This window comes from Hippoglossus stenolepis, chromosome 23 (genome assembly GCF_022539355.2).
Source record: "Hippoglossus stenolepis isolate QCI-W04-F060 chromosome 23, HSTE1.2, whole genome shotgun sequence".
NCBI lineage: Eukaryota > Metazoa > Chordata > Actinopteri > Pleuronectiformes > Pleuronectidae > Hippoglossus > Hippoglossus stenolepis.
Window position 1 is genome coordinate 13,226,730 of NC_061505.1, and position 14,226 is coordinate 13,240,955.

At 41.5% G+C, this 14,226-nt stretch overlaps 1 protein-coding gene across 3 annotated transcripts; it reads right to left on the bottom strand.

Annotated features, from left to right (window-relative positions):
* Position 1: 1 nt before the first annotated feature.
* On the bottom strand, positions 2–12,735 carry rela (v-rel avian reticuloendotheliosis viral oncogene homolog A). Of its 3 annotated transcripts, none has more exons than XM_035148628.1 (11): positions 12,545–12,735; positions 10,772–10,804; positions 10,372–10,559; positions 8,319–8,464; positions 6,537–6,628; positions 5,726–5,860; positions 4,844–4,948; positions 3,224–3,439; positions 3,047–3,127; positions 2,360–2,443; positions 2–1,978 (listed from the first exon to the last, which is right to left on the bottom strand). In XM_035148628.1, the coding sequence occupies exons 1-11, from the start codon at positions 12,549–12,551 to the stop codon at positions 1,143–1,145; spliced, it is 1,923 nt and encodes a 640-aa protein (XP_035004519.1). In that variant the 5' UTR covers positions 12,552–12,735; the 3' UTR covers positions 2–1,142. The 3 variants fall into 3 exon arrangements, with proteins under 3 accessions (XP_035004519.1, XP_035004517.1, XP_035004520.1); XM_035148626.1 differs by having other exon boundaries at positions 2–1,981; positions 12,545–12,733; XM_035148629.2 differs by having other exon boundaries at positions 2–1,981; positions 10,372–10,508; positions 12,545–12,732.
* Positions 12,736–14,226: the final 1,491 nt, after the last annotated feature.

The following is a 14,226-nucleotide window of genomic DNA, read 5'->3' on the forward strand; positions in this document are numbered from 1 at the left end:
ATGCATATGCTGTTGTTTTTATTGTCATGTACAATGTGTTTAGATTTGGACAGAATTAATTCATTTCATTTATGACAGCAAAAAAACTGCACAGAGTTCAATCCTGCTTACATCATACTAGTATAAAGCTGCCTAATGCCGTCTCAATAAAGCAAATTAAACTGTCGCGTAAAGCAAGTTGAACTGTAGGTGTGAAATCGTCATATTCATACAATAACTAGAAAAGCTGATGAGAGAGCAGAGGAAGCCGAGCTCTGGGTGAGATCAGAGCGTGAAGCTTGAACCTCTTAAGCTTCTGTGCTATAAGCATGTACTCATTAATGTGGCTTTTTGGATAATTACTTACATATATACGCCTTCATTTGCCTCTTAAAACTGAACAAGGGCATCTGTATAGAGACAGTGGTGTTACAGCTGCTGCTGACCTTCAAAAAACATTCTGTTGAGTTACAAAAGCACTACATGGAGATACTTAATTAAAAGACAAAGAGACATCCTTTGCATAGACTTGACTATACTTGATTAAAGTCTTAATGAGATACACCGGCTGCTGTGTTTAAAAATAAAAAAAAGGCAGACCAAACACATTTCACTTAAAGACAGTGATCAACACATTAACACTTACCACATCTACCAGGGTTGGCAGAAGTACAGCTAAATTTTAAACCAAAAACATGCTTAACATGTTTCACAGAAAATATCCTCAACAGGAAAACATTTGAACAGACTCCTACAGCATCTGATCTGATTGTCTTGTTAAAACCAACATTTTACTGTGGGTAAATCTTCCACTATCAAGTGGACGCAGGCAGAAACAGTTAATGAATGATGCTAAACATAGGCTTGATAAGGGCAATGAAATCTGATTATGCTCTGTCCTGTGTTTTATCTTTATATTTCATTATATAAAGCCTGGCTAAACACGCTCATTGAATACCATAAAAAGTCTTTACTGGTATTTCAACAAGCACATCAGTAACAGTAAGCAGTTTGCTACATTCTGTCTGCTCCAGCCCTTCATATCCACCTGGTTTCCTTTATGTGTTTGGTAACAGCAAAGGACCTCTAGTTCTGAAGGTTAAATGGGCAGTACACATGGTCTATGTGAGTGTGTCCGTTAAAAACAATCACGTGGACAAACTTTAACTGGGGTGTCCTGTCACAAACCCAACATGGCTTTCGCTGTTGAGAATGGAAATAAGACGATCCTCGTCAGCGGACATCAACTCATCCAACTCATCCAGTACAGGAACTTGATGGTGGATGTTGTTGGATGCGACATTTGAGCCCTCGTTCTGGAGCAGGGTGACGATGCTGTTGGGGTAATTCATCCAAGTGCTTCCTGGGTTGCTGGCGGGGTCAGAAGTGTTCTGGGCAACAGTGGAGGAGCTGGAAGGGGCCACCTGTTGGCATGAAGCCTGAGCCAACATCGAGGTGCAATTTCCAATCTCGCTCATGAGGCGGGGGTTCAGAAGGTCCACAAAGTCATCCATGTTTAGGCTGTCCAGGGTGCCTGGGGCCTGAGCTTCAGAAAAGCTAGGGAACTCTGGAATATCATCATCCAGTGGTGCGTCCACACGGAAATGAGAGCTCTGGAGGGTATAGGAGCTGTTGGCCTGCGAGGACGCCGTGCTACCCAGAGAAGCGGAAGGCTCCTGGGCCATGGCGGAGGAAATGTTGGGGAAGAATTCATGCAGATCAGACAGGTTTACAGTTGAGTAGTCCGGGTTGGCAGCGGAGGTGGTGGTAGAGGTGGAGGAAGATTGTGGCTGGCTCATTGAGAAGTTGGCCACTAGTGTGGCTTTGGGCTGGTTGCCCAGGCTCAGGCTCTCCATGATCTTCCATGTTTGGCTTGTAGTCACAGCTGAGATGGAGGGGGAGGCCTCTACCTTGGGCTGGACTGTGAAGAGCTGACCCGGCTGATTGAATAAGTAGGAGGGCTGAGATTTCCCTGCACTGGCACCAGAGGGCACCACAGCTGCTGAATACACACATCAGACAAACAAGCAATTTCAGTTCCAAATCATCAGTTTAGAAGTTCAGTGTGTAGAATTTAGGGACATCTAGTGGTGAATTTGCATATTGCAGCTGAATACCCCTCAGCTCACCCTCCCCTTCCAAACATGAAAGAGAACCTGAGGTAACCTTCAGTTGTCATAAAAACTCAAAAGGAGTTTAGTTTGTCCAGTTTGGACCGTACAGATTTACTTGATAAATGACTGAAACAAATGATTATCAAAATAGTTGCCAATTCATTTTCTGTCGATTAACTTTTATCACTATTCAAATCAGAGCTGACCTCTTGACCCCTCTCAGGGATTGAAGCATCAACATATGTGATGTGATTCAACAGACTCACCAGCTTGTGCGTTCATAGACGGAGGCTTGGCAGTGACTGTTCTCCGTGCTGTGCTTATGTGCCGTCTATCTTGTGGAATGGACACTGAAATTTGAACAGACATGATTATATTACACTGCGACACACACACACACAGTTACCTTTTTAGATTATTGCAGAGTGACAGAAAACAAATCTATGATGTCTGAGGCGTCTCACACAGGCACACTAACGAAAAAAACGAAGGCAAAAGCGGCAACACAACTATACAAGCTACACAACAAAGACACAATCACATCAGAAATGAGCGACAATGGATGTTGACAATGAAACGAGCAGAGCTCCTTTTTTGCTGTCAAGTGCGCCATCGTTTGTGAAAACCCAGTCAAGTTGGCCGCTGCCTAAAATTTGATCCTTGTCTACTTGATCTGCTACGATACCGATTTTTGGAGCACCCTCAAGAAGAACGCACTTGTACCCTAACACCTTGGATAGACAAGCAGCAAGTTTTAGGTGGCGGCTAGCTTGACTGGGTTTTCATAAACGACGGCTCGTCTCATTGTCAACATCCGTTCTCGCTAACTTTCGTTGTGGTTGTGTTTGCGTTGTTTGGCTTTTTTAGTCTTTTTGTCACTTTTGGATTCCTGTTTTTTCCATTAATGCCCTTGTGTTGACGTCTTGGCCACCGAACAAATCTCATCAACATACCACTAGACAACATGGGTCCCAGCTTCAGGCTCTGGAACATGTCTCCTGTGCGCTTCCTCTTCTCAGTCAGTCTGTATTCATCTACAAAAATCATTAAAAAAAAAGAAGTGATAAGACACAGGTTGGAGAGTTCCACCTTAAGGTATCACACAGGAGAATGAGAACACTGTGTCCGACCTGGGTCAGAAGGCAGGTACTGGAAGTCCATTGGCTCGCTGACCTCGCGATCAGAGGGCCGGCGGAGCTGCATCTTCACTCTGATGGGCTCGGTGAGATTAGAGTCGCGATAGGGAGGTGTGCGGAACACGATGGCCACCTGCCTGTGGACGTCGGCCTGGGAGAAAGTGCCCTTTCCCTCCCAAGAGTCCTGGAAGAAACGCACCTCGATGTCCTCTATAAGGGGAACAGAAGGTGGGAAATGTAAGGAGAAGCGCAGAATGGACTCAAAGCATAAAAGAAGAATCAAAATCAGACAATGGTGTTTGAGGTTTGAGGATATTAAGAGAGAATAAAAGCTTTTAGTCATGATTAATGAATGTGCTGTCACTTCTGCTGCTATGCAACACAAAGTTTGGTAAAAGCTTACAAGCCTTGTAAATAGCTTTAACTGGTAAACGTTAAGTAAGAACCAGTATGACGTTATGGTGGCTCCGCTTGGGAAGAAAGTAGCTACCTGACATTTTCCTGGAGAGGTCAGGACCAAAGATTTTTAGAATGTAGTTCAATTTCACAGGTTCACACACTGTATTCACACTGATGTAATGTGTATCCAGCTTGAGCCGAGAATCAAACTGCTTTCAGACATGCACTGAACTCCGGTTCCTGCCAGCCCCCCTAGTAGAAATTCTGGATAATGTAGGAGTGAGCTCATGTGAGAATACAGCAGGAAAACATGTGACGGATGCAATTAAAAAAATAAAAGGAATTCAAATATCTTAAGATGAAAATGAGGAGCCATATGCTGGTGTCTATGTGCTATGGCATTTACACATCATGTCCTGCCTCCGGCACACTCTACTCAGACGCCACCCCTCCTCTGAACTCTCAGGAGATGTCGCTGTTGTTGTGAATGCATCTGACCAGGATAATAAGGACTTATTGCCTGAAAGCGGCTACAAAGGGTAAAACTGAGTTTACAAGATGCAGGGAAAGTTCAAACAACTTTTACAAAGAACATTACAAAGCTGTTTTAACATTCTAAGCATGGACAGGCAGAGACCCAGTGGTATGCAGTGCAGCGTCACCAGAGAGTCTCTAGTCTCCAGTAGAGACACAGTACTGATTCATTAGTAAATAGGAAATGAGAAGTTGGTCGTCTGAATACAGGAAGAAAGCTTTCCCTTCCAGAGACTGCTTTGCATTGCACTTCTCACTCTAACAGATACAGCGACAGACAACGAAACCTCACATGTGGCCGAAAATACCATTTCATGCTGGTTGTATGCAAAGAGCAGCTGTTTTGGCCTGAAATTCAACACTTGCTGTTTTTTTAAATCAGGCTCTTTGGCTGCTTTCTTTTAAATTTGAACTCTAAAGCCCTGTTCAGACCTGGTAACATCCTTCCTGACAGATCCAATCACCACTGAACAGCGCTCAGTCTGCTGTGACCACTTGTGATCGGATCTCACTTCCTCGCTCTACATGCAATTACACACATTTGTCATTTCTGTTCCCAGAGACCAAATGATGAGAGGAGTCTGATGTGACTCTGTTGGTTAGTTGTTGTGAAACTGTAGTGGGTCAGAGGACATGAGGAGATGAAATGCAAAACTATTGTACACCGCAGACATATTGTACCTTTTTGCACTTTGTCACACAACAGAAAGATTTCGTCCCCTCCCTTGCAGCTTCCAGAGTTGCGGTTGACTCTGCAGATCTTCAGCTCAGCTGTGTTTGGGGCTCCTGCGACACAGAAGAGAGCATAAATAACATAAATAAGCCAACAGCAAAGCTACAGGTTCATACCAGACACCTGCTAGATGCAGAGGAATTTGGGCTGTGGCTGACAAATCAATGAGCCTTTCCAATTTGATTATAATTTCAACACAGGGAAGCAAAAAGTTTCTGAAATATTCTACTGTATATAATTGTGGTAGAGTGGATTAATCATTATGAAAAAGTCCACCTTTTTCAGAGTTTTAATATAAAAACTAAATGTCACATTTTGAAAGTGAAACCAACTTGCGTGAGAACATTTATTCACATTGAATCGGTGTTAGATCCTGAGCTGAGACAGGGCCATGATGCCACACACACACTAACCACATTTCCTCTGCACAGGAACATACAGAGAATATCAAAATGTCTTGATGACCTCATTTTATTTAAAATACAGTATCCCCCTAAATTCTTTTGTAAAAAAAGATTCTCCAAACTTACTGTGGAGAAACTGAATTCATTCAATTGTAAAAAATAATAAAAAAGGGACACAGTCACAAATGGTTTCTTGAAGGTATCTTCAGATTGACAAGAAAGGTTTGGATGCAAAGAGGAACAGTGTCGGAGGGATAAAACATCGCAGGAGATACTGACTATTGTCAGAGTGTGAACTTTATATTGCATGAATGTGTGACGAAACAAAGCTCTCCTCAAATGGATAATTAACATATGTGAGATTAAATAAACCTGCATCAACTGAACTTAAATATACAACATATGTAGACATGTGTGCCCACTCACTGTTGTCGTAAATGGGCTGCGACACCACAGGCTCCAAAGGAAACTGCTCCCCTGTAGACAGAGTGATGGAGGCCTGCAAGCAAAGCCGCACTGAATTCAGGTCAAACTCCTCTTCCCAAACCTTCGCGTCTGGAACTGCAGCCAAGAAAGAGCAGAGAGAAGGAAGGGGTGACACATCGGTCTGGCAGAGCACTGCTTCCTGTCACATGCAGGCTGTCTGTATTTAGGTATCAGTGGAGGGGGGACAGCAACAAATTAAACTTCCTGTTGATGTTGTGGTTACTGTCTGTGATGTTTTCCTGTTAAGTATTATCTTTTCTCTTTCTCTATTTTGTGTGTAACACGTGAATATTGGGGCGGAGACTATGCCATATTATTCAATACATTTTCAGAATTTTTTTTTTAGCTTCTGGTGCTTTGTGGCACCATTTCTCTATAAAGCCATGCTAGCTACAATACTGCTAGGTACAGGTTGAGATACAAATGTGGTGTTAAACCGGAGGACAGTAAAAGAGTGAGAGAGTAAAGATATCACACGCTTGATAAAATGTAATCAGGACAGTAGCCAGCGTAATGTTGGCTAAAAAAAATATTTACGGCTACAGTATTTTACCATTGTTATGCCTCGCAAGTACGCCAACAAAAAAATATTATTGCAGACCATGAACTGTATATAAAGATGGATGCCCCAAATATTTGTCTTTACATTTGAGTGGGACGTTTCTCCGCTCAGCGCACACCAACTACCAAAAGGGCAACATCACAGAAAGTGCTGAGGGCTGTACACTCGTCTGCAACCATGACTACTCACTGTTGAAGGGGTTATTATTGGTCTGCAGCCTGCAAGTGATGGCCTCAGTCACATCCTTCTTCTTCACACACTGTATGCCCAGGTTCTGAAAACTGAAAGAAAAAAAAAGTCTAAGACAAAAACCACAAAAGCGTAAACCTGCCCTCTAATTCTAACACTTGTAGTACTTGATATTATGAGCTTTTTATGGGATATAACATAGTCTGGAACCGACTCGTAACGGTTGGTAAATAGTCAATTTACAGTTTCACACATGGTGCGGTCCATCAACCCCCATTTTAATTTTCTTTGCACCTCTGCTTTGGACATTTCTGCTCCCATAAAAACCACATTTAAAAATAATAAAGCATCATCACTTTGGATCACTACCCACATCCCAAGTTCAGCAGACAATCGAGGGGAGAGTGGGTGGAAGTAGAAGAACACTTGACTTTGAGTGCACTGCCGAGAAATTGATATATTTCAGACCACAATTACTATAATAAGGTTGTTAACAATTCAAAAGCTTAATGCACTTAAGATCGTTCCTTTTGCCAATAACCACTGCTTTAGAATGCTGGTAATCACCTTTAAAACTCTCATAGAAATAAATTAGGTGAACTTTTCTGAGTCTTCTACAGTTTTATCTTTTTTTTTTACCCGTCATTTGATTGTTGGTACATCATGTTTTCATTTTGTTTCTCTGTCTGTTAGTTTGCAGGATTGTGCAAAAACTCCTGGATGGATTAACATGGATCTTGGTGGAAGGATGTGGTATGGATCAGGAAAGATGGTGTGGATCCCAATAAATGGGTACATCCAGGAAACTCTCCCTGCAGCATTTATTCAAAAAATGTTTAGGTTCATAATGAAACTGAGGTAGGATAAATTAGAATATGGCGAGCTGCCACAGTCCAGAAGATTGATGGGAAACACTGCTTTGACATGGAGAGATAGGGCATTTGATCCATAATTCTGCTCCTGTTCTTGGCTTGATCCAAGACTTACTTAATCACAATTTTCTGAAAAACGATTAGGTTACTCATGGTTAGTTCTTAACTGAATTGTCGTTGTGTACAGTCTGGTAATTATAGCAAGTGAACGCCTCCCTTCCTACTGGCTGTATTCCAGATCATTTCAAAAATGCCTGTGTGTGTCCAAACAAAGAAATAGGCCTCAATCCTTCTGTCGACGTTGATCACAGACATGTCTCCAAATAGCCATGTAACTACAGTGCAGCTCTTTTCTAACTGTAGAGTCCAGGAGCCATTAACATGCTGCACTTATCAAAATATCAATATTTGTACGTGAAAAACAGAGACGGCCATATAAAATTCCCTCCTGCCGCACAGACTGGTGCATTTATTTAATGAGAAGTTTAAATGTTATATAATTAAAAGGGATCTTATCAGTCGGTGCTGCTGCCATTTATTTTTTCTTCACACATTTAATACATTTTTTAAAGATGTAGAACTAAAACAAGCCGCTGACAAAGAGCAGAGTCTGCAGAGGGAAACTGAGCTTGTCGTTAATTAGTTTATGCTGTTAATGTTTTACCCAGCTCCAAACTCAAGGGGCGGCTGGCGACAGTAAACACATCAACTCCCGCAAATGATGAAGGCTGTTTCTAGGCCAGTCTCTAACAAATGCCACCTTGTTCTGGTTTGAAATGCGTCCGTCCCCCCCCCGAGGCAGCACAGTGAACACTGAAATGAAGTGAATGCTGAAATGGAGTCACAACAAGCAGAATTTACTCGCGTGTATCGGAAGCGCATGAAATACCGAGTGTCACGCTTCACGTACCTGTGTATTCGTCTCTCCTGCAGGTCAGCCTCGTAGTAGCCATGTTTGCAGTCCTTCCCGACCAGTTCGTGGGGGTGAGGCTTGTGCGGCGCATTCTTTGTCACCAGCGAAATGCGCACACGCAAGGGGCCGCTGTAGTTGTGCACCTGTGGGAGGAATGTGTCGCACTTCGGTGAATCCAAAATTCAATTTTAAGGGCACTTTAGAAGGGTGGATGTTTGTTTTAGTCGACTAGTTAAAAGGGTTTGATCTCACCAGTCCCTCTGCTGAAACCCCTTAGAATAACTCACATGTTTGGCTTTGTAACACAGGAAGCAACAATGTTTCAAATGCTTCAAAGCTCAAAAAGCTTTAAAAAGCAATGGCTAAAAGCTCATTAATTTATGTGTTATATGTCATTTGTTTGATTCTTACACAATCTGAAGAGAAAAAATGTAAATTTGTCCTTTTATAGAAGGGTTCTAGATATCTGGATCAACTGTCAGTACACCTATCTGACAGTTGACCCCAAAACTTTGGTATGATTTATCATCTATACCGTTTATTCTCCGACATTAGGAGAGAGGCAGCGCTAATGTCCAGAGATAACAACTATTCACTACGGACAATTTTGAGTCTCCGATCAACCTGACCCCAATCTGCCTTTCTTTGGACTGTGTGAGGAAGCTGGAGCTCCCAGAGAAAACCCACATAGACATATGGGAGAACGTGTAAACCGGGATTCGAACCAGGAGCGACGGGGCTAACCACAGCACCACTGTGCCGGCCTCCTCTTAAGCCTTGGAAATAGTAGTAAAAATTATCCTTTCTGGTCCATTTATTATCTCCACTCAGGAGGTGATGTTGTCACTTGTTTCTTTGTTTCTGGATTACTGAAAAACTGCAGAACTGATTTCCACATGACCCAAGAAAGAATCAATTAAATTTTGGAGCTGAACCAGGATTTAAATTTTTATTTATTCAATATATGCAATATGGTTATAGAGTGGTCTATCAGCCCTGACGGAGTTATGCACTCCTCCGACCGCCCTTCTAGTTCCACACTAGGTCACATGATGAAAACTGAACAAACTGCTGCTATTTTGTTGAAAATAATCATTATTACCGCCACTGAGGAAGTGTTTGTCTGTTATTTAGCCGGATTACACAAAAAGCTACTCATCAATTTCCAGGAATTTTTTTGGAGGAGTGGGGCATGACTCAATTACATTTTCAGGCAGATCCAGGATTTATAATTTTTTTTTTTTTTTAATTCAACACTGTAAGATAGACCGTTCTTCAAAATTTTGGTTTGTTTTTCAGAGAATAATTCCTGGATCTTGATGAAAAAGGGGACTGATATTTATGAGTGTGTGCAATTTGGTGCAAATCCAAATGAAAATGTGGATCTAGTGAATTTAAATGTGTTTTTCTTTTCGTGAGGGGAGTGTTGGGCCTTGGTGGACGTACGTCTAGTTTTCACGATCAATTCATCTTTTGGGAGTGAGAAATATTATCAGGAGGTACAAGACAAAGAAAGGAATGCTGCAAGCTGAGGTGATCTCTGACACATGTGGTTTAAAAAACACTTCACTTTAAAATTATATAATGAAGCTGCTACATATTTTATCATGCTGTAGCACATGTCTTGGTCTATTTGGGGTACAGTTATATATAGTATGTACATTGTTTTTTGTAATATCTTACAACCATCCTCTTTGTTATAATTATCTCCATCTAGATTTGCTTTCTTTTTTTCTTTTTTCTTTTCATTCTTTGTATGACTAATGGTGTTTCCCTTAGCGACTGTTGCGTTTGCTCCTCCTCAAGTATCACTGTGTTAATTTATGTTGTGATACTAAACAAAGTTCTTGCTTTTCTTGCCAGAGATGACTCAGCCCTGACCTACCCCCTAGTGCCTCCAGGTCCAAAACAATGCAGGCAAGTATGGAAGTGTCGTAGCAGAACAATAAAAAGTAACATAATCTAGCATTAAACCCTTTTAAGTTGGCAGAGCGACATTAAATAGATCACAGCTGGAAGACGTGCGGGAAAATGTTTGGTCCGAACTCACCTTGATGGCTGGGTGAGTCTTAGTGGTGTCGTTGCTCTTCTCTCCGGGGATGCTGCCGGCTGAACGTCCTTCACACTTATACCTGAACCTCATGCCCCTTGGCTTTGGCTGCTCAATAATCTCTATGAAGGGGCCTGCTGTTGGGACAGACGCAGGAGGCATGAAAGGAAGAGAGGAAGAAGAAGAACCTGCTTGAATTAAATGGAGTTGTCACTTTCGGAAACACAAAAGCACTTTGTTCAGATTGTGGAACTGCCTCTCTACATGGCTTTATCTCTGTGTCAGTGTGTCAACACGGACATAGCCGGTCATCGGTACACAGGGTGTTGAAATGTTTACACGTGAAAAGTCTGCAGGCAGTATCAGCAATGATTCACATTTGCGGGAAACAGCTTCTTACCTGGGTTGAGTGTCGTCATGTCCCATCTATACACTGTGGTGAGTAGAAAACAAGAGAAGCAAGTTTAACACTGTTAGTTTAGAGTCTCAGAAGAAATAGCAGTACACCGTTTATACTCATGCACACGGCACCAAACCAAATGCAGCATCAGTGCGTATTTGTGGTTTAGGGAGAGTTTGTCATTTGTGTTGTGGCCTGGGTGGAAATCTTTCGAGACACAGCAGCGTCCAAAGAGGTCAAGGGACGGCGAGTAGCTTCCCAGCTAAATATAATTACTCATTAAAAAAATGCCTGCCAGAGCTCATAAAGAAGAAAAAAGGGCAGAGTGAAGCAAACAAAGACCGAAAGGGTGTAAGATCAGTGTCAAATTACCCATCTCATTGAGAGGGAAGAGCAGGCAGCGCTCTTGTTTCAGATCCTCGGTTAGTGAATCGTTGAGATTCACAGACACAAGTGCGCTGCGACTTTAGATCAGGTGGTCAGAGCTCCACCCTGCAGCTTGCAGCACTTGTTCTGTACAAGAGTTGGAGCAGGATACTTTCCAAGTTGTAGCAGGCGTGTGACCCGGCCACAGACCACAGTAAATGAATGTGTGAACTTTTTTCGCATCTTAGCTTTAGACCAAGCAGTGACAGATATAAACAGTCACTACTTGATTATTTTACGTATGATTAAAGTGGATATTGGGATTAAACAAAGCATAAGTACAAGTAAGTGTGTAATGTGTGCAATCACGACTTTTTATTTTAAAGACATCCCTGTCAATTTGTTGAGACTGGATGCTGTGAAAGTGAAAGTATCCTACATCACCACTATTTGGTTGCAGCACTGAAAGTATTAATATCAAAACACAGCTGGTACATCTGAGACACATGTGTGAGTCACTTTCACTGCTTCAAAAAGTTTGTTGAGCCTGTTCCTCTCATGGATTGTTGACTTTTAGTGTTATTTAAAATTTTAATACATCAACAACTCCTAGAAATGGATTAATCATGTGTATCAACAAAGTAAATCTGTTTTGGGAGGTCGCTGATGTTAAAACGCTTGAACGCATCGATCTCCATTATAAAAACATGCTATTCAATGTTTATTTCGTTTACAGGGAAATGTAAATATGACTAAAAAGTTGAAACAGGGACCGATTTGAAACGTCAAAAGATAGTCTTAATATCGGCGTGCATATGTCACAAAACAACAGACCGGAACTCACCACAGTTTGTGTGAAAAACACAGAGCGTAATTTCCACCTATACTTAAACCAAAGTGGGCGGTTGCAAGCAGCGTGGGCCGATTGTACTCAGGAGGATTTTTAATTCAAACCAATGAAGGTTACCCGCTTACATGTTAGCCGAATTATGGAGAAATTGTTCACAATGGGCCGCAGAATCTTACAATGTGAATGACAACTCGTTTTTCACCCCCAATGTACAGATACTAATAAAATAGCCACATATTTCAAAGGAGTATTCCATGAGGTGGAGTGACCCGTCAGGGCCTTGATCTCGGCAGCTTGTGGTTCAGCGGTGCCAGGTGAGCGAGTCACGTGAGGAACAGAGGAGTGAGTGTGATTGAAACTATCCGATTTGACAAAACACGAGAACAGTAGCAGAAGTGAATCACAGCCCGATGTGTGCGTTAGTGTCCGGGAAGAGAAGGCTCCTCCTCGGGGCTTTCCCCCGGACCGAGCGCAGACAACAACTCCCTGGAACACTTTCACCTCCACGGCCCTCCGCGAGCAAACACCCCGGACCACCACGCAGCGGCTCCACTCACCCTCCATGGCGGCGTCCGCGTCGCGATCACGCTTCTCCCTCCACGGCCCCGTTGTCCTGATCCTTGTATATGTGGTTGTTTTTCAGCCACAGGTCGCTGCACACCCTCCTAACTTCTTGACACAGTTCTCGTTCCGTCGCTTCCTTCGCTCCACCTACATCAGTGTGCAAGAGTCAAGCTGCAGGCAGGTACATTCACACGTGTTCCGGTGACAACTTCTGTTTGAGGAACGTTGTTGCTGCAACTGTTTGTTTGTTCTGTGCGTAAAACGCTTCTTTCCAAAGTCAAACTCATGACTGAACCACAGCAGGGTATTCATTTCACCTTTCAATCATATCTCAGCTGCTTCTTTCGTCTTTTTAAATAGAAACAATTACATTTTGGGATTTAAAAATTTGAATGTGTATAGATAAATGTATAAATATCAATATATACATACCTAATGCGGTATATGCAACCTGTAGGTCATTTCTTTCAATTACAAATGCTCTGCTATGAATTGCAATTAGACCTTTTGGAAGCAGATAGATTATGAAGTGTTTTTCAGTGTTGTCATTCTTAAAAGTGATTAAACTAGAAATGTGATTTACAGATCCACAACACAAAACGCCTCTAAATAAAGCTCTTACTTTCAAAACGTACTTTTTAAAAACTTTATTTGTTATTTAGCTATTGCTTATGTTTCTTGTATCCTTTAGTAATACCATTCATTTTAAATAAATGATTGTATTTGTTGCCCTTGATATTAGATTTGCTGTCTTTGATTTTAGTTGACATTGTATTATTTTGCTTGTTGTCTCTGATGATTTGAAAGGTGCTATACAAACCAAGTTATTATCATTACAGATATTAGTGTCTTCTTTATTAAGTAATAATATGGTTTTATTTATTAATGTTAACAGATCATTTTTACATTAGGGTTATATTTTTATTTATTTATTCCTATGTACTTTACAAGTTTTCTACCAAAATGTGCAGTATAATCGTATTGAAAGTGTTTAGGAAATTGCAAAACTATATTTTATAATAACCACAACAATGGAATCTTGATCCAACAAATATTAAGAGTAAAAAAACAACACATTTTACCTTTTAAAATCAACACATATTGACTTGTTTAGTCTTTCATAGAAAACAAACAAGTAATTTAACATCGTACTTCGTGATTTGTGTATTATTTAACAGGTTTCAGGATTTCAAGATGAAAACTCTGGACGGAGAAATACAAATACCTTGTGATTTGTTGTTGTTGGATTATGTCTGTTTATGGACGTTGTGTGTGTCTTGCAATGTAGAAGCATATTATTGATTTACAGCTGTATGTCATTTAATCTATCAACAGAAGAAAAATAATAAAGGTCTATTTGGAACATACTCTTAAGTCATTTGAATAACTTTGTGCTGTTATTTTGAAGAACACTCGCATATTTCCTGTGTCATCCTCTGGCTTGACACAGCTGCGCCCTTCTGTCTTTCCTCTGCATTGCTGCTTGCCACCACCCACTCCAAACAGTGCGGAAATACCCAGATGACGCAGTAGAGAGGAACAGAAAAGTGAGTTGTGAGTGGGAGAGGCCACAGCATAACTTCTGGCTTTAGTCATAACCTGGCAGAGAGTTTCAGACCGGATCCACCTCAGTCTGTGCCAGAGGTTTATTCTCAGGGTTTCTCCAGTAAACAGA